Source organism: Trematomus bernacchii, unplaced genomic scaffold (assembly GCF_902827165.1).
Source record: "Trematomus bernacchii unplaced genomic scaffold, fTreBer1.1, whole genome shotgun sequence".
In the NCBI taxonomy this organism is placed as follows: domain Eukaryota; kingdom Metazoa; phylum Chordata; class Actinopteri; order Perciformes; family Nototheniidae; genus Trematomus; species Trematomus bernacchii.
Window position 1 is genome coordinate 601619 of NW_022988007.1, and position 20557 is coordinate 622175.

Sequence of the window (20557 nt, forward strand, 5' to 3'; positions counted from 1 at the left end):
GCTGTGCACAAGAAGGGGATGAGCAGACTCTATTTTCTGAGGAAGCTGAGATCCTTCCACGTGTGCAGCAAGATGCTGGAGATCTTCTATCAGTCTGTTGTGGCTAGTGCACTCTTCTTTGCTGCGGTCTGCTGGGGGGGCAGCATCAGAGCCGGTGACACCAGCAGGATCAATAAACTGATCAGGAAAGCTGGGTCAGTCATCGGCATCAAGCTGGACCCCTTTGAAGCTGTGGTGGAGAGGAGGACACTGAACAGGCTGTTGTCCATCATGGATAACCCCATCCATCCTCTCCACCTGCAGCTGGACAGTCAACGGAGCTCCTTCTCCAACAGACTGCTGCAGCTCCACTGCCATAACTCTGTACAACAAATCACCTCTGGCTGGAAGATAACTCTGCTCCATAGTTTATCTTGAATATTACCACGTTGTACATTTTACACATATATAATCTGTTCAATATTTAAAGGTGGGGTAGGTAAGTTTGAGAAACCGGCTCGAGATACACTTTTTGTTATATTCCATGGAATGCTCTTAACATCCTGATAGCAATGAATATCTTAAGTGCTTTGACAAAAAATCCATAAAGAAATATCATCTGTGGAAGCTGTAGTACTGTAAAAAGCATGACCAATCATCTGAGCCGGCCCGGCTAAAGTAACTGGATGGCCTACCTGCCTGTCAGCCTTCCATCTGTGCACAAACTTATCTCGTGCCCTCATTGGTCATGTGCGTGTTCGTGTGTGTTGGAGGAGGGGCTCTGTGAGGAAGTGGCAGATTTTTTCCGGCTGTGTATTTTCAAATTCTAGCGATCTCGAGCTGGTTTCTCCAAAATTACCTACCCTACCTTTAACATTAATATTCCATATGCCTTATATTTATGTATATGTATATTAGATATATATAATATCCTGCCAAACTCAACATGTATATTATTTTCCTCTTTCTTTATTTTCTTTATTTTTCTTGCTTATTTCTAATTTATTGTAAAATGCCTTTTCCCTTATGCTGCTGTAACTAAAAATGTTTTCCCAAATTGGGATCAATAAAGTACCATCTTATCTTATCTTATTTGCATGTGGAATGTCACTAACAAATGAGAGCATCATATGGCTTGTCATATTAAATCCTTTATCTCGGTGGTACCCAGGAAGGTCTATGATGGTGTTACTAGGAGAGCGCAATATCATTTGAGGTGGTACCCAGGAAGGTCTATGATGGTGTTACTAGGAGAGCCCAATATCATTTGAGGTGGTACTCTGTGTAAAAAGTTTGAGAACCACTGGCCATCTCACTTGCTCTATGTCACTCATACACTTGAATAAACATGTGCAAACATTGAAACTACACCCAGGGGTTGGCAACCTTTACAATCAAAATAGCCATTTTTGTCCAGAGCCTCAACACATATTTTTGGATTTAGTGAGATATCAGCCGGGGTAAGACAAACAACAGTAAATGGACTACAGAAGGACACAAAATGACTACAAGAACTCAGCGCACCGTGCTGTGAAGTGGTAACGTATTTCAAAGGTTCTGGATTTGTTTACAAATCTAGAAACTAAATACAAAACTAGGACGATATGAAGATCTCATGTCAAAAATAATTGTGATAAATGAGACAGAACTGGCCTGTCTGTGGGCTCATTTTATGTTGGTTTGGTTCTTCTGATAAAGGTGTGAATATCTAAATAATATACCACCATATGCTATTGTCATTAGTTGTGTCCCTGTTCTTCAAGCTAAGGCATTGCTAAATTAACAACTCTTGGCTTACAGAGTGGTAACATCTCTACTGGCATAGATATATATAAACACTAGATGACTCACCCGCGCTGCTGGCCAATGGAGACCGACGTTGCCACATGGCCGCCATCTTGGTACCCGCCATCGGGTACTTTTACCAAGCCCCCAGGAAGTGCGCCGGACTCAGATGAAAATATTCGTGCTGGCCAAACGGCGGTACTACACTTCCTTTTGGTTGCCAGGCCCGGAAACACTTTTTCCCATTGACTTACATGGGGAAAGAGTGGTCTGTAAATCGTTGGATAATTTTTTTTAAACTAAATAAACTACCCAGTATGAACACTTGTATAGCCCTTATTAAAAACATTCGTTCCTCAAGTTGTAAAAATGTGCTAATAACGTTATTCTGTGAGTTATTTCCCTCTGCATTATGAACGCGCATCTAACCCACGGGACCGCGCCGCCCGGCACGTTCATGTTACGTGTTCAGCACTACATGCGTTTATCTTTACCCATGGATGCACAATAAGAACGGACCCATATCGCCTTACTGCCAGCCCACGGAGCTGTAATAATGGATATATTGCACATGTTTGCTGTAATTCATCATTTGTAAAATATTATACTACATGGGCTGTATGATTAAATCTTGTACCGTAAATGTTGTATTAAATAAAGTTAATATTACCGACGTAGATTAACGTCCCTGTACAGTAGCTTCTTATTGCACTAAGAAGCTTATTGCACTGTGTATATATATATATATATATATATATATATATATATATATATATATAAATATAATATAATATAATTATATATATATATATATATATATATATAATATAATATAATATATATATATATATATATATATATATATATATATATATATATTAGTGCAATAATTCTTTCATGCTAAATGAAGCTCTGTTGCTTGGATATCACTAGATCCTGTTACAGCGTAATATAAAAGTACATAACGATTGATGTGTAAATTAGCATAATTACTAGCTAACCGCTAGCTGCTAACTGCCGCCTCGTTAATATCAAATCTATCATAACAACCCATTACCATGCTGTCATGAACGTGCGGTGCTGTTACGTGTACGCAAATTGACGTGCTTGATGTGAACGAGCATTTTGGGGGGCATGGTTAAAGTTGCGCATGCGCTATGAGCGCACATACGGGTACTTCTCAGGCATGCCGGGTAATCTGTGACGTTTCGCTCTCTCAAAAGTTGGGCCATTTTATCATCATGCGCGAATGAGCAACTCTCATAGGAATGAATGAGGCCCCGCCTCCCACGCTGTATCCAGTTCTTATTATACATCCATGACTTTTACCCCCATTTTTAGAGCCAACTCAGAGAGCGTACTTTTCTGTGGGTGAAAAGTTCTCCAAAAGTGCCCCAGTGCTGATTGGCTGGGCGAATTGCAAACCACGCCCGTACAACTCTGAAAATGTTGTGTAGAGCCGCCATTGTTTTTCCTCGCTACAAAAACACAACGCTCCGTGCGTTGTGTTTGTTTTTGAAAGCAGTTATGGCAAGCATCAAGAAATGATGAGGAGGTGTCGGCGCTTCTGGAGATCTACGCAGAGGACGCGACCCAGGGAATGCACTGAAGCCAGTTCAGTAGCTTTCACTCGACCTGGGAATGTGCACAGCCCCACGGCTAAAAATAAAGAAACTCGGGCAGGACTACAAACGGCGGATTCAGTGGCCAACGATGACGACCACGACGAAGGTAAAATCAACTACATGCACTGGGGTTTTAATCTGCACAATAATGGTCTCAGATGATGTACTTTTATTTGCTCAGTAGATCAAGCTAGCCATGCTAGCCATAATAGGCTAACACCGGCCCCGAGCACACAGTACACACACACTGTAACTTTGTCTTGAAAGAACGTTGCGCATCGAACTGATGTTCACAATCATGTTTATTTCATAATATTCATCATATTTTATGTTTAACTTGCCTCAACAACATTAAACAAAGTTCAAGCATACATGAAGCACTCTTCAAAAAGGAACAATCCTCCGTGTTTGAACCTCTTAAATCGCTGCATAGCCGATTTATTTGGACTGGATTATCCCAGAGGGTCTAAACATTCTTTATAACACAGTTTCAGATTTGTGAAACCTTAATTCTATTTGTGAAAATACAAAAAACACATTCCTAGTATGTTGTAAAACTACATGGCGACTAAACTTGTATATTGTATATTGCTTATTTTCCCCTCTTAGGAAAGCGGACACGGGATGCGAATTTCTTTGACACCGCCCAGGCGTTGGAGGACCGGCGTGCCGTGGTGAATGAGTCGCTGCGTGGAGATCAGATGGTGCTGTTCACCAAGGCCCAGGAAACGGAGGACAAGATGCTCACCTCGATGGAGCGCCAGGCAGAAGTGTTCAAGCAGCAGATGGAGCGCCAGCAGCACCAGGATGAAGTGTGGGTGCTGCGCCATGAGGAAGCGTCGGCGCAGCGGCAGGATGAGCGACAAACTGCATTTAATAACAGTTTATTTGGTATAGTTTTTGTAAATACTGACACACGACACACAACGTTGCACTAAGGTGTGCATGCTGCTGAGAATATCCCTACACCTGGGACAGTTTATTTTATATTGTTATTACTGTTATGACTTTATTTTATATATAATGTTTACTGACATGTACAACTGACACTTTATTTACATTTAAAATTGTTCTATTTAATGTTATGTCTTGAGAGTGCAATAAAGAAAACCGACATGGCGATTAAGCTTATTTCTCCTGACACTTTATCTTTTGTGACCTGTGTAGCATCCTATACATCACATGTAAGTGATTATTCTGATACCATCATGTTTCATCGGTTATAAACTGGCAAAGCTTTATTTGTCATTTATTTATCATCAATGTTGCAACCTTGTGGGGGAATGGCAGGGGCACATACACAAATATGACAATTTATATCATTTTAAATATTATTTGACCTAAACTTTTAATTCCCCCCCATTTCACACAACACAACATGGAGTCCACTATGGGCCAAAACTAACATGTATGTTTGCATAGTGTTTATGGCAGACGGATGCAGTGGGTCTCAGGAAGATATATAATAAAGGTGGGTTTGCTGCTGAGACTCCCTACAGCTGGGAGTTTATTTTATATTGTTATTACTGTTATTATATAGTACAACTGACACTTTATTTTATATTGACAATGTTTACTGACATGTACAACTGACACTTTAGTTACATTTAAAATATTTCTATTTAATGTTATGTCTTGAGAGTGCAATAAAGAAAACCGACATGGCGATTAAACAGATCCTGTATCAGTTTTTCTTCTTCTCTTGTTTTGTAGCGGGTTGCAAACAACTTTAAGGTGCTTACCGCCACCTACTGTACTTGTAATCTTCCCTCAGGGAAAAGTACTCCGGTGTGAACGCGATCTGTACTAAGTACCCTGGGGTTAAAAGCACCAGGGCTCTTAGTGCCGGAACTAAGTACAGGAAAGTACTTGGTGTGAACGCGGCTATTGAGGCCCCTGGTCACAGAACCATTTGAGCCTCTGGAGCTCTCCTCCCTGAAAGCACTGTCATGGAAGACAGCGTTGCTGCTTGCCTTAACTTCAGCCAAGAGAGTGTCCGAGCTGACCGCTCTGTCGGTGCACCCAAGTTGCTTGTTAAATACGTAACCCCTCGTTAGATAGCTGGCTAGTGTTAGCTAACTATAAAGTAGGCACATTTGTTGATACATCATAATAACATACTCTGCAGACAAGAGTCATGAATGACACGCAAACACATGAATGTGCAAGTATGTTGTTAAAATATATCAATTTGATGACATCAAATATTTTCTGAGGTAAAAACTTAAGATAATTAGACCAATTGGAGTTGGACCGATAAGACCGATCCCACTTCATCTCCCTCCACAAACACTCCTCTGCCACACCCTCAGTCATCCAAGGCGTTCCCCAGGGATCAGAACTCGGCCCCATCCTCTTCATCATCTACATCCTCCCCTCGGTCCCTCAGAACCACCTCAGCCGGTCCCCCAAGTCCAAACCACGCAGCTTCGGGGACAGAATCTTTTCTGTGGCTGCTCCCAGGCACTGGAATTCCCTCCCCCAATATCTCCACTATTCCAGTCCCTTCTCAAAACTCATCTCTTCTCCTCTGTCTACTCATAGCCCCCCTCATAACCCCCCCCCCCCCATCAATCCATGCCTGTTGATCGTGTTTGTTAGTCCTACTTCCCCCCCCCCTAACCCTCCCTTATATTTTAAGGCGACTTTGAGTCCTTGAAAAGCCCTATACAAATATAATGTTTTATTATCATTATTATAATACTGACAGCTATCAGATCTTGCTGTCTAAAATAATCTTCCTGAGAGGTGTCACTTCTGATGTAGTCTGTGTGGTCTACAGTGAATTTATTCCTGACAGCCACAGTTGATAAGGTTCCCCTAGGATACCATAAATAATGCATATGGGTCATTTTTGACCCACTTATGGAAGCTTTGGGGTAGTAATACAAAAACTTCAATTTCTTAAAATGTAAGTTAAACATTTGAATGGCATGATATCAAAAACATGTTTTTTGAGGAATAGCTGGAATGTGGAATATAATTGCAAAGATAATTCAAGAAAACCACCTCACCGGGTCATTTTTGACCCATTTATGCATCTGATGGTTAAGATAAAGCTGGCACTGCATTGTTACTGAGTAAAGATATCTGATCACGACTGAAAATAGACATCCAGATTGTTAATCATTTATGTTATGCTTTTTAACTAATGTTTAATTATATATTGTCAATTTACTGTACTGAGTTTTGTTGCACCACTGAAATTATATTGTCCTGTTCGTCTTTAACCAATAGGGGGCGACACGTTGCCTGCTAACTAAGGACACGTCACTACACTACAGCGGCAAGGTAGGAAACCAAATTTGAATGACAGTCAAATATCCAATCAGAATTATGTGTGATTTCTGTGGACCGACGCTCGACCAATAAACGCGCAGCAACGCGTGGTTGGGGCGGGATTATTTCTCGATTAAGGTTGTGTGTGAATAGTGTATGAGAAACAGGAACGGAGCGGGTGAGTCTTACCGAAGATTAAATATTACATTTGGGAGCTTTAACAGGAAAACTAATTGTGTATTGTAAGCTGTTGTCCTGCTGCCATTTGTGAAGGTGTCGCTGATATTTTCAAAATAAGTCTGTCAGGAGGCGCGGGGCAGAGGTGTTCATTATACAGACGCTAGCAGGTTAGCCTCGCTAGCCACACTTTTAACTGGATGAAATGGAAGCAGCATCAGCACTAGCCGGCCTGATGCTGACTTGCTGTAAGATGCAGTCCAGGCTATAACGATGCTTGCATTATTTCTAAATGTACACATTGTGCGTGTTAATAGGTAACGTAGTGAACAAACACTAGCTAATGTTGATTTCCTTGCTCTGTGATGTTAGGAGTGCCGGTTGAGTCTCAGTACTTTTAGGGCTAGCTCTAATTAGCATTAATAAGAGCTCTTTTTAGCTTGCTGGTTTGTGTTTTTGCTTTGAAAAAACCTACAAAATGTGCAGAATACAGGCATAAATCCCTGCAGAGGTTTTCCAGAGTGAGTGCTTCCTGGTTCCTGATGCCACATCTGAGAACGTGGCCTTATCTGGTTGGTCTGGACATGGAAGTTCACTCTTTCCAGTTTCAAGACTTTGATTACTGTATATGATGATCTGGCTTATTTAAAACCTGACATTACAAATAAGTTATTTGCAGGATCTATTTCTAAAATAGAAATGTATATTAGGCAATGTTTTTTTTCCTTACATCGTATCAATAGATGGTTAGATTTTTTTACATTGATCCCAATTTGGGAAATTGTCACAGCAGCATGTAAAAGAGGGATTCATATGTTAATATGTAAAGTGCATAAACGGTCAATATAAACATATTAACAGTAGAAATCGAACATGCACAAAAACAGTAAATGTATACACATATCAACAGTGAAATATGTGTCTTTAGTGTATCTCTATGGCACACTACAAATATACAAAATAGGTTAGTATACAAAATAGACCAACCTACTACAAATTGTAAACAGAACATTATATATGATATGTCTTCAAAGTGATTGAAGTTAAATTATATGTAGATGAAGTACAGTGTGAGAACAATATATACAAATCAATGAATTAGGTTTATGCAAAGGGGGTAAAAAGTTGGTGTAAAAAAGAAAAACGTAATAAACTATGATGCTGGGAGTTCTCTGCTAGCCAGAGGTAAAGTTTTGTACGGAGTTATAGCTGTTGGCAGTAAGATGTTCTTCCCTGAGACAGTGGACCTGAATCAGTCTGTTAGAGGAAGAACTTGTACGTCAGTCTTACAGTGTCTGTCTTCCTCCCATTAGGTTGTATGGTGAGCTGTTCCTAAACTCGCCAAAATGACCAAGATGGGCTTCCTCCGTTTGTCCTATGAGAAGCAGGACACGCTGCTGAAGCTGCTCATCCTGTCTATGGCTGGCATCCTCTGTAAGTTCTCTACTTCCCATACACAATGCCATGCTCTCCCTCAAAACAAACTGAACACATTGATCAATGTGCTTTCCCTTCTCTTCAGCATTCTCTACCAGACTCTTTTCCGTCTTGAGGTTTGAGAGTGTCATCCATGAGTTCGATCCGTAAGTGTCATGCTTATTTCCAAGCATTGTGAACAAAGTGTGTTTAACGTGTCATTAACTCTGCCTTTATCTCACCTTCAGGTACTTTAACTACCGCACCACCCGCTTCCTGACAGAAGAAGGATTTTATAAGTTTCACAACTGGTTTGACGACCGGGCATGGTATCCTCTAGGGAGGATCATTGGTGGCACCATTTATCCAGGTAGGAATCAGAAAGATACATAAGAGAGCAAAGTACAAGTAGATGAATGTTTGCTTATAATCTTTACTTTGGGTGGTTTGATATCAAAAGTAGAGCAGTTCAAGTTAGGGCTGCTCGATTATGGCAAAAATCCTAATCTCGATTATTTGGGTCAATAATTGATATCACGATTATTAAAAACGATTATCCATTTACTTTGAAAACATCCATTTATTGAAAAATAAAAATTGAACAGTATGTTTTTAACAGTTGATTACCCTAAACTTTAAATATAATTCAACTGAAAAACCAATTTAAAAAAAAAAAAATAATTTAAAAAAAGAAAAATAATCGTTTTATTTCGATGATGTTGTTTTCATAATCGTTGCAAGACAAAATCGTAATTGCGATTAAAAAATACGATTTAATTGAGCAGCCCTAGTTCAAGTGTTGTTTCAGTTAAAGAACAGAGGTTAATCAGGGTGCCTTTTATTAGCACTAATGCTAAGCTAACCTGGAACACCTTGTCTCGTCTCCCTCTCTCCTCTCTCCTCTCTCCAGGACTAATGATCACCTCTGCCGTCCTTTACCATGTCCTACATTTTTTCCACATCACCATTGACATCCGTAATGTCTGTGTCTTCCTGGCTCCCTTGTTCTCCTCCTTCACCGTCGTTGTCACCTACCACTTCACCAAGGAGTTAAAGGTAGAAAACACATGAAAATGACAACAATCCATGTTATTTAAGAATATAAACTCTAAGTGCTGTTCTTTCTATTAAGGGGAACTCCGGTGATTTAGCTTTGAATACAAAATAAAGCAGTCAAAATCCAGGTAGAAGATAAACGCACACATCTTTTAAAAAATCCGCACCACCAGATGGTAACACAGGCCTTCTTTTGATTGGTTTGTGTCTTAAGCCTACATTTAAATATAAAACCATGACTTTATCAGGGTCATTTTTTTAATGTCGCAGATTAGAACGGAGTGTTGCTTTAGAATCCTGTTAATATAATATATAAATAATAAACTTTATTTACATAGTACTCTTCTTAACATGATGACAAAGAACTTTATATTTAATAAAAACAGCTATGATGAGTATAGGTTAATGATGCTTTTATAGTTATGATGGTGTACACAATGTTTCCACTAAAGCCCTCCTCCCCTGCAGGATGCCGGTGCGGGGCTCCTGGCTGCTGCCATGATTGCCGTGGTGCCCGGTTACATCTCTCGATCTGTAGCTGGCTCCTATGATAACGAAGGTATGCATGCACTTGATATGCAAAACACTGTATTTGAATAAAACCTCACTAAAAGATTGTTAATGAAATCCCTCTGTGCTGTCCTACTCAGGTATTGCCATCTTCTGCATGCTGTTGACCTATTACATGTGGATCAAGGCTGTGAAGACGGGCTCAGTGTACTGGTCGTCCGTGTGCGCGCTGGCCTACTTCTACATGGTGAGGATAGACAAAAGTGCATGATGCATATTGTATATTTCTGAGTTCATAGAGGTCCTGATAAGGCATTTGTGTAAATATATAGGTTTCCTCTTGGGGTGGCTACGTGTTCCTCATCAACCTGATCCCCCTCCATGTCCTGGTTCTGATGCTCACGGGCCGATTCTCTCACCGAATCTACGTGGCTTACTGCACAGTGTACTGCCTCGGCACCATCCTCTCCATGCAGATCTCTTTTGTCGGTTTCCAGGTGAGTGAAGATGAAGTGTTGCACAGTATGCCGAAACTAGAAAAGTATCACATTACTACTTGTCTAAAAAGTGGCACTATACCCTATATTATAATTACTGTGCATACCATTTTTGTTTCTTCTTCAGACACGTGCATATACAAGTGCACAACAACAGTAATAATTGTAACAAAACCATGTCTAAGAAATGTTTATGTTGGCAAGACAGATAACATTCTTTGAACTTCATTTGAATTAATACCAACGTTTTGTATATATTGATATCATTAGGCTATGCTCATGTTATGTTAAAGGGGCCATGTCATGCTTTTCCGGTTATTACCCGTCCCCTTGTGTGTTATGAAGGTTTTTATGCATGTAAACGGTCTGCAGAGTCAAACCCTCAAAGTACACCCTGTAGCGAGTAAAACTCTAACACAGCCTCCCCAAAACGCCTCGTTGGAGATACGTCACTGTCCATTTGATTCTTCCGGGACGGGGTGACGTAACCCCGTACCCGGAACGAAATGGACTAATCCGTGGAGCCGTTACGTTAAGCCCCCGCTGATTGGTCCAAATTGACCAATCCACGGACTTCCTCACACACACATCTGTGTGCAGGGAGCAGGCAGCTCAGCTGATTTCTCCTCCCTGGCTGCAGGCTGATAACAGACAGTTGGGATCGTGCCGAAATTCTCTCTGCAGACCCATTCTCACAGCGTTTATCAACCTTTTTCTTACTCAATATCAAGCCACACTTATTGTTTTTACTTCGGATGTGACTTTGTGTGTGCTCAGGATGAGTTTGGCTGTGTTTCGCTATGTATCCTAAACAAGATGTAGGTTGTTGTTCAGATGTAGGTTCTGTTGTTTTATGGCTTATTTCCACATCCTCATTGAGAAATGTAGGCAGGTACAGTATCAGTCAAATTATTAATTTTAGTAACAACACCAGTACTCAGGGTTCCCGCGGGGTCTTAAAAAGCCTTAAAAAGTCTTACATTTGATAATCTGAATTTAAGGCCTTAAAAAGGTCTTAAATATGACCAAAAAAATAAGAAAGGTCTTAAATATGATTTAGAAGGTCTTAAAAATGATCGGATTTGAAAGGTACTTCTCTGTTGCGATAGCGTCTAAATGTGTTTTGGGGGAAATGTCCGGGCTGCAAAGTAACCAGTACGGTAATAGCCTTTCAGTTCCCCCCAACCATTTGTATTGAAATAAATCAACATGGAACCAGTATACACTAACTTTGTTTCCCCCGGCCCCTTATCGGAGAGCACCCAGCTAGTAACCTAGCAACCAAGCTTCAGCTAACGGCAGTCAGAAACTAATGTATCTTAGAATCTACTTACAAATAAATATGGGGAAGTGTAAGTTCAACCGTATTTGGTTGGAAAACATCGAATTTAGTGCTTTGTTGAAACCAGGGGAGGGGAACGTCTTTGAAGCCCGCTCTGCACCTTTTGCAAAATAAATTAGTGTTTGTTTGGCTAATGTAGCGTTAGCCAGTGCAGCGTTAGCTAGTGCAGAAGCTCCCGCAACAACACCGGGGGACCTCCGGGCAACGTTTGGGTCTACGTCAACCCTAAAAGCGGAGGTGCTGTAGACGCTAAATACCGTAGTTAAACACCAATCATACAACAGCAACGATGAAAGGCAGCAGAGCTCTGAATATAGCTCTTGTTACTCTCTCTCACACACACACACACACACACACACACACACACACACACACACACACACACACACACACACACACACACACACACGGGCTGCTCGATTATGGCAAACATCATAATCACGATTATTTTGGTCAATAATTGATATCACAATTATTAAATACAATTATTAATTGACTTTGAAAACATCCATTTATTGAACTTTAAAACAAATAATAATTTGGACAGTATCTTTTTAACTGTTGATTACCCTGAACGTATAATTCAACTGAAAAAATTAATTAAATAAATGATACATTTAAATAAATAATATCAAAAATAATAAATACCAATAAACAAGATCAAAAAATATTTTGGAGCGCACTTCCACAAGCTACTAAACATATATAAATATGATAAATAAAAATAAATTAGACTAAAATTAATTAGATCAAATATGTTGTAGTGCACTGTCACAACCTAGCAAAGCAAAATAATCGATTATGTTTCGTAATTGCGATTAAAATACGATTAATTGCACAGCCCACACACACACACAGAGACACACACACATACACACTTTTTGTCTAACACACTAACACAGTTCTGTACTGTTATGCTGTTATGTTCAGTCATTGTTCTTATGTTGAACATGAATACATTTACTTTGTAAGTAATTATGGGACGTATTTCTTCTTTCATAGCAATTTTCCTTCATACTTTCTTGCCGTGAAATAGGTCTTAAATTCTATTCAAAGTGGTCTTAAAAAGGTCTTAAAAAGTCTTAAATTTGAGTTGGCGAAACCTGCAGGAACCCTGAGTACTGTCTCATGTTTCTTGAGTTACTCTGATCAACCCTTAAAATACAATGTCATATGTTGGGGAAAAAAGGTTCTGTGTCCACAGTCTGACTTCCTGTCTCTGTCATTATCCAGCCGGTGCAGTCATCAGAGCACATGGCAGCCTTCGGTGTGTTTGGCTTGTGCCAGATCCACGCCTTTGTGGACTACCTGCGCAGCAAACTGAATTCCCAGCAGTTTGAGGTGCTGTTCAAGAGCGTCATCTCCCTGGTGGGCTTCCTCATGCTGTCTGTGGGGACCGTTCTCATGCTGACCGGTAAGAGGGTTCACCAGCAGAAACATGCAGAAGAACGTATTAGATGAACACTCCCTTCACCTTCTCCTTTCCTCTTGTGAGAAACCAATGTAGTTTTTGTTTGGATCATGACTGACCGAAAGTATCTTCCTTTAGGTAAGATCTCTCCATGGACTGGTCGTTTCTACTCCCTGCTGGATCCCTCCTATGCCAAGAACAACATTCCCATCATCGCCTCTGTCTCTGAGCATCAGCCCACCACCTGGTCCTCGTACTACTTTGACCTCCAGCTGCTGGTCTTTATGTTCCCAGGCAAGTTTTTTATTTATTTTATTTAACCTTTATTTAACCAGATGAAAACATTGAGACAAAATCTCATTTACAATGCTGACCTGGCCAAGAAGGCAGCAACGTTACACGTTCTTACGTTCTTACACATAACACAGACATATCAAATACAGAAAACACAACTAAGTAAACAAAAAGACGAACACAGTCACTACATTGTGCACATTTGGGACAGTAAGGTACACTACTTATTACTGCAAGAGCAGCTGGTGGTAAGGACCTCAGACAACTTCAATTTAAAACGGGCTATTGGGACAAGTGCCATCAGTTTGAGGCTTGATTGAAGGTCATTCCAAGACCAAGGACCATAATAAAAAAGACTCCTTTTTCCAGCCTTAGTCCGCATGGCAGGTACCTGGAACCGTATCCAGGTACTGGATCTGAGGTTGTAAGAGTCACAAACTGGGGCAAATCTGGCACATGTGTACAGTGGAAGCTTACCTAAAATGGCTTTATACATGAATAAAAACCAATGCTGCATCCTACGCATACTAAGTGAGGACCATCCAGTTAGGCTGTAGAGTTTGCAATGATGAGTCCTATAGGGTGCATTTGATACATCACAGTGCAGCATGGAGTGGGTCAAGTTTGGCCAAAACAGTGGGACAGGCAAATCTATAGATTGTATCACCGTAGTCAAGCTGGGACAGGAATAAGCCAGAGACCAACCTTTTACGGGAAGAAGTTGAAAAACAACGTTTAAGTCTGTAAAGGAAGCAAAGAGTGAATTTCAATTTCTTAGTTAGAACTTCAATGTGGTGTTTAAAGTTTAGATTTCTGTCCAACCAAAAGCCCAGATATTTGTAAGTTCACACGCAGAGTAACACAAATCTAGTACGGTATGATCTACATCTTTCATGCGCAGGAAGCACACGGATACGTGTATTCTTTTAGGGTTTTTACTGACTGCTCCCTTGCCTTTCCTTACAGTTGGTCTTTACTACTGTTTCAACAACCTGTCAGACGACAGGATCTTCATCATCATGTATGGAGTCACCAGCATGTACTTCTCAGCTGTCATGGTATGTCTTTAATAGTCACACGTACTTCTCAAACAACTCCGCAGAGAGCCGTCGATCTGTTTACTTAGGTTTGTGAAATCTACAGTGTCACCAGAAGATGGCATAGTTGTTGATTAAACATAGCTGAATGGAAATGCATGTATTCAGTAAAGGTTTCTGATGTTGTTTTTATCTCTATATCTTAGTGCATCGATGATGTACCTTTGCATGCCGACGTCGGTAGTTAGCAACGCAATGGCTTCCTCAACTAAAAGCAATGGGGTTTTTAATTGGATTTTAAAATATTGCAGAAATGAAAATCTGTTGCAAACAGACGTTTATGTTACTCGCATGTATTGTCCAGCGGGATCATCTCCACATATACCAAACACCACTGATGTGATCAATGAAGCATAAATGCAATCGACAAATAGTAAATAAACAAACTACATGGCGGTCACATGAGCTGTTGTCATCACTGCTAAGCTAAAGGTTGCTAATATTCGTGTAATGACGTTTAGTAGTCTAATTTGGGACACATAAAAGCTACAAACATTCACCAGTGGGGAATTCATTGACGTATTTCATTTCATAAAACAAAAGGTGAAAATCTCGTAAGCTTGTGTTAACAACACCTTATTTCAGGCACCTAACCTAAAACTCAATCAAAATAACATTTGAGACATGACTGAGACCATTTTTAAGTGCTAAAAAGAGTACTTATTTCCGGATATGGGACTCATTCCTGCACCACTCTACATGGGTTAATGTACTGCTGGATTGTCTCCCCCTCAGGTGCGTCTGATGTTGGTTCTGGCTCCAGTCATGTGCATCCTGTCGGGCATCGGTGTGTCCCAGGTGCTCACCACTTACATGAAGAATCTGGATGTCAGCCGGCCAGACAAGAAGAACAAGAAGCAGCAGGACCCCACCTACCCCATCAAAAACGAGGTAGGAGAATAATGAAAACAGTATTGAGATGTCCCTATTCAGGCAGAAAGAAACTCCTGCCAGGTTTTAAGTATTTAAATAGGGTTGTGGATTCCACAAATATAAAGTAGTTCCCCTCCCTTTTCTTTTCAGTTCCCAGCGAGGAAAATACTGTAGCTTTAGTCACTGGCTACTTTTCAGGATAACACATCGCAGTGTTAAATATACCGAACTGTATATAAATTAGCTCCACTTAGACCAGCTAATATGGTAAAATAATATTAAACAAAGTCAAATATTCACATTTCTATTGAGTATAAACTCTATTTAATGTCTTTTATTATTATTATTATTATTATTATTATTATTATTATTATTATTATTATTCTTTCAAAGCTTAATCTCTATTTGCATCTGTGCAGAAACACCAGGTTTCTGAATTCCAATGTTGCGTTATATTTTTTATATTAAAGGTAGGGTAGGTAAGTTTGAGAATCCGGCTCGAGATACACTTTTTGTTATATTCCATGGAATGCTCTCAACATCCCGATAGCAATGAATATCTGAAGTGCTTTGACAAAAAATCCATACAAAAATGTCATCTGTGGAAGCCGTAATACTGTAAAAAGCACGACCAATCATTTTAGCCGGCCCGGCTAAAATAACTGGATGGCCTACCTGCCTGTCAGCCTTCCATCTGTGCACAAACTTATCTCGTGCCCTCATTGGTCATGTGCACGTTCGTGTGTGTTGGAGGAGGGGCTCTATAAGGAAGTGGCAGATTTGTTCCGGTTGTATATTTTCAAATTCTAGCACACTCGAGCCGGTTTCTCCAAAATTACCCACCCCACCTTTTAATGTTATGAGTGAAGCTTTAAACTATTCCGAATGGCCTTATTCCATAGAAGAGAGTCTCATTGAGGGCATAGATCTCTTTTTTAAGGCATCCTGGCCAAGGCAGATGCAAATGCACATATAGCATTAAAGGAGTATTTTCAAAAACATTTTTGTAATCCTGTTCTTTGACCGAGTCGTGTTTTTTAGGTGGTGGTATAAGCTCTTTTAATGCAATGGAAATATCTTGATGCAGACGTGTTCTTTCTGACTGGTAAAATGTAATCGCATTCAGAAAGTAATGTTTATTCAGAATAAAAGCACACTAATGGAGAAGAAGGTAACACCTGCTGACTTCCTGTTGCATATACCTCCCAGGTTGCCAGTGGGATGATTCTGGTCATGGCCTTCTTCCTCATCACATACACCTTCCACTCCACCTGGGTGACCAGCGAGGCGTACTCCTCCCCCTCCATCGTGCTGTCGGCTCGTGGAGGCGACGGCAGCCGGATCATCTTCGACGACTTCAGAGAGGCCTACTACTGGCTGCGCCACAACACCCCTGAGGTCAGGAGAAACGCTTTCAGAATGACAGACGCATCATTACAAGTTAGCAGCATCATAGCTGTTAGATTAAAGGCTCCCCACACAGTAACCTGTTTTATTTTGTGTTTCCAGGATGCCAAAGTCATGTCATGGTGGGATTATGGTTACCAGATAACGGCCATGGCAAATCGAACCATTCTAGTGGACAACAACACGTGGAACAACACACACATCTCCAGAGTGGGACAGGTGAGCTGAGGAACCTCCAGGGTAATCACGTTTTCAAAAGAGCTGCTGTGGTAACTGTGTTCTCTTCTGCAGGCCATGGCCTCCACAGAGGAGCGAGCCTATGAGATCATGAGGGAGCTGGACGTCAGCTATGTGCTCGTCATCTTTGGAGGACTGACGGGCTATTCTTCAGATGGTACGTCCCAAATAACAGTAACCATGCACATATACAGACTATATTTCTACTATAGATGGAGGCTTCACAGAGTTGGCTCTAAAAGTCTGTTTTAGTAGTAAGTCTTGCTTTTTATCAATGAAAAAGAAAGTTTCAAGAACTCGCATAAACACACTGACACATCCTTTGCTTGTACATTTTACTTCTAATTTATTTAAAACATTCACTGTAGTTAATGCCTTACTGCAGCTTTATTGGGTGCCATCTTACTGAAGTCACTTTTAGAGTGGAAGCATTCGAAGTGACACTGCAGCATGCATCTTCTAAATGTTTGCTGTGAAACGGCTTTCATTGCAAAACAACTGATTTCCCTCAAATTGTCTCTGCACAAAGAAGTCCCACTGCACCTGCCACACACTTTGGAAACCACTAGCTTTTTATGTTACAAATCATATAGCTGAAACTTGAATCCAAAGTGATTTACAATATGTGAATAGACAGGAAGATAGAAACTCAAAACAGCTTAAGCTAATCCATAAAGATACAAACTGTGAAGTCCACTGAGACAAATGTAACATTTGTGATATTGGGCTATATAAATATTGATTGATTGATTGATACCAGCCCCCCTCAGAGGTAATGGCTTTCTTTCATGTCTTGTTGTGTATTGCCAGGACATTATCCTCCCTAGGCTGGTGCTTTTGTTTTTAAGTGTGAATTGTTGTACCCTCATAGATGTAATGACTCTCAGCTACTAGGTCAGTCAGTGTGAGGATACTGCCAGTTAGCACAGCAACAACTTCCACAACACTGACTCTGCTAAAGTATTCCTCTCCCTGATTTTGCCTTACCTGGACATATTTTTGCTCTAGTACTTACATTGCTAGTTTCCTAAAAGTTAACTATTTTTTTTATTGCTTGCTGAATAAGTTTGTCACGGAAAAGGAAGGCAAATAAATAAGAGCTTATATTTAAGAGGTTTTTACCATCATTTCTGTAATGTGTCCATCTGTGTGCCTCAGACATCAATAAGTTCCTGTGGATGGTTCGTATCGGGGGAAGCACAGACACGGGCAAACACATCAAGGAGCACGACTACTACACCCCCACCGGAGAGTTCCGGGTGGACCGCGAGGGCTCCCCCGTCCTGCTCAACTGCCTCATGTACAAGATGTGCTACTACCGCTTCGGACAGGTCTACACAGAAGCCAGTGAGTATTGCTGTTGTCACGCATGACCCGATGTTACCCTCTGTCAGGGGCAGAATGTGAATGCAGGCTTTTTTCTTTGAAATAACCATTCAGTTTAGGATGATAAATGATGCAGCTCCTTCATTTATAAGATGATATTTTAATTATAATTCAAAAGAACAGTTGGTGAAAACCATGGAGCATGACTGGACCATCATTTGCAGATGCACTAAGATATCAGCTTTAGAATCAGGTTTATTGCCAAGTAGGTTTACTCAAAACAAGGAATATAAACAACATAAACACAACAAGAATAATTCATCAAATAAAAAGGAAAATGATATTGCTATCTGCTATTTTTAAAATCGTTATAAAAAGAAATGTTTACGGGAAATACATATATGAAAAAAGTAGGTACAATAAGAATATGATAATGTAGCCATTTGTACTGTAATTGTGATGATGCTCCTGACGTTCTCTGCAGAGCGCCCCCCTGGTTACGACAGAGTGAGGAACGCTGAGATCGGGAACAAAGACTTTGAACTGGATGTGTTGGAGGAGGCGTACACAACAGAGCACTGGCTGGTTAGGATATACAAGGTAAGATAACAACGTGTCCTCATGCCGTCCATTCAAATATCATCATCATCATCATCATCTCTGTCTATAAAGACTTCGCTTTGCTAAGATCAGATCTACTGAAACATTTATTTGGGGCAATGAAGGAAATAAGTGTTGAGCAGACATGACAGTGCTGAACAGAAGGGTATTTTTACATGTTTCACCAACATAAACTTCAATATATTTAAGCTGCCACAATATATTTAATTGACCAGTCAGTAGACAAAAGACTAATTAAAACGTTTTCTGAAGTTGTTTTAAAGTTTAAGCAATGGTGCCAAACATTTCATGGTTTTGTGAGAATTTGCTACTTAAATTATAGTGAAATACATTTCTTTGGACAAAGATTAAGACAAAGCAAGAGCTGTGATGATGGCCCTTTTTTATTCAGAAATCAATTGCATTTCTTTAGAAATTGTTTTACATCTATTCCAACAAATAATCTATTAATTGAAAATGAAAATAATTGTTGGAGCTCTACATTGTGAACATTTAATCTTTATTTTATGAAGGTACTAGTAGATCTTTCTAACCCAAACTCTTGTGTTCCATATTTCAGGTCAAAGATCTGGACAACCGAGGTCTTTCAAGGACATAAAACCTTGAGACGCAGAAAAGCCTTTTAGCGCACAGCACTGAACACCTTCCCCTGTGGTCTGCAGATGAGTGGAGAGAAAGAGTACTTTTTATACTTGTTTGGGGGAAGAAAATTGCATCAAAGAGATTTTTGATTTTTTTTTTTGTGGATGATTTTCTTTTCTTTTTTCTTTTGTTATAATGAAATGTCTCATCTGGGATCAGAGGGATCTGGTGTCAAAACGTCCAGGAAGTGTCATTTGCAATGAAGCGTTCAAAAGAAAGCAGTGTTCATTTAAGAACGCTTGAAATGGGTTTTTACAATGTGGTCAATTAAAGTGGGGTTAAACGTGATGGCTGGTGTTCATTTTTTCTCCCACACTTCTGCACAAAATACAGACTGATTGATTTTGGACATCGGTTTTAACTAGTAAGAACAGTTTATAAATCCATGTTAACCTGACGACAACTGTGCTGAAAGGATAAGTGACATTATAGAAGTTAGACTACTCAGCAACTGCATTATTTTATTACTGATTTACTTGCATGTCCTTTAACTCAGGGGTTCCCAACCCCCGGTCCGCGGACCGGTACCGGGCCGCGAAATAGCTGTGAGTTTATCGTAATATTTGCAGAATTATAAATATATAAAAATATTTTATCATATCATATATTATCATAATCAATATCATAATTTTCGCACCTATGCCACCAGTCATATTATTTCATCCAGTAGCCAGTTAATCTTTCACCAGAAAACCGTTGAAAATGGCTTTTATGATGTTCCGAGGGATTCGGCGGCTCAGCCTATAAGGTCTCAGCCTCTTGTGCGCACGAGCATGTTACCGGTGCGCCAAGTAGGAAGAGGAGCGCACAGGAGACAACAGTTTGATTGCAGACTGTTATGTTTATGTGGGGAAATGGTGGTGCATACATTATTTGAGATATATTTCAAACTCGGACTTCATTTTAAGGACATGTCGGCCAGGGGTGTAGAGCTATTTGTTTAAGCACCAGATTGGCAAAACAGGAGAGTCTGTAAACCAGTC

At 40.2% G+C, this 20557-nt stretch overlaps 1 protein-coding gene across 2 annotated transcripts; it reads left to right on the forward strand.

The window, feature by feature from the left end:
• The first annotated feature begins 6749 nt into the window (after positions 1-6749).
• On the forward strand, positions 6750-19862 carry stt3a (STT3 oligosaccharyltransferase complex catalytic subunit A). Of its 2 annotated transcripts, XM_034117274.1 has the most exons (18): positions 6750-6846; positions 8159-8279; positions 8368-8428; positions 8510-8631; positions 9172-9317; positions 9786-9876; positions 9968-10074; positions 10160-10324; positions 12900-13080; positions 13216-13371; positions 14338-14429; positions 15204-15359; positions 16551-16739; positions 16851-16967; positions 17040-17142; positions 18144-18332; positions 18796-18911; positions 19492-19530. In XM_034117274.1, exons 2-18 carry the CDS (start codon positions 8192-8194, stop codon positions 19528-19530), a joined length of 2118 nt encoding a protein of 705 aa, XP_033973165.1. In that variant the 5' UTR covers positions 6750-6846; positions 8159-8191. The 2 variants fall into 2 exon arrangements, with proteins under 2 accessions (XP_033973165.1, XP_033973164.1); XM_034117273.1 differs by lacking the exon at positions 6750-6846 and having other exon boundaries at positions 8192-8279; positions 19492-19862.
• Positions 19863-20557: the final 695 nt, after the last annotated feature.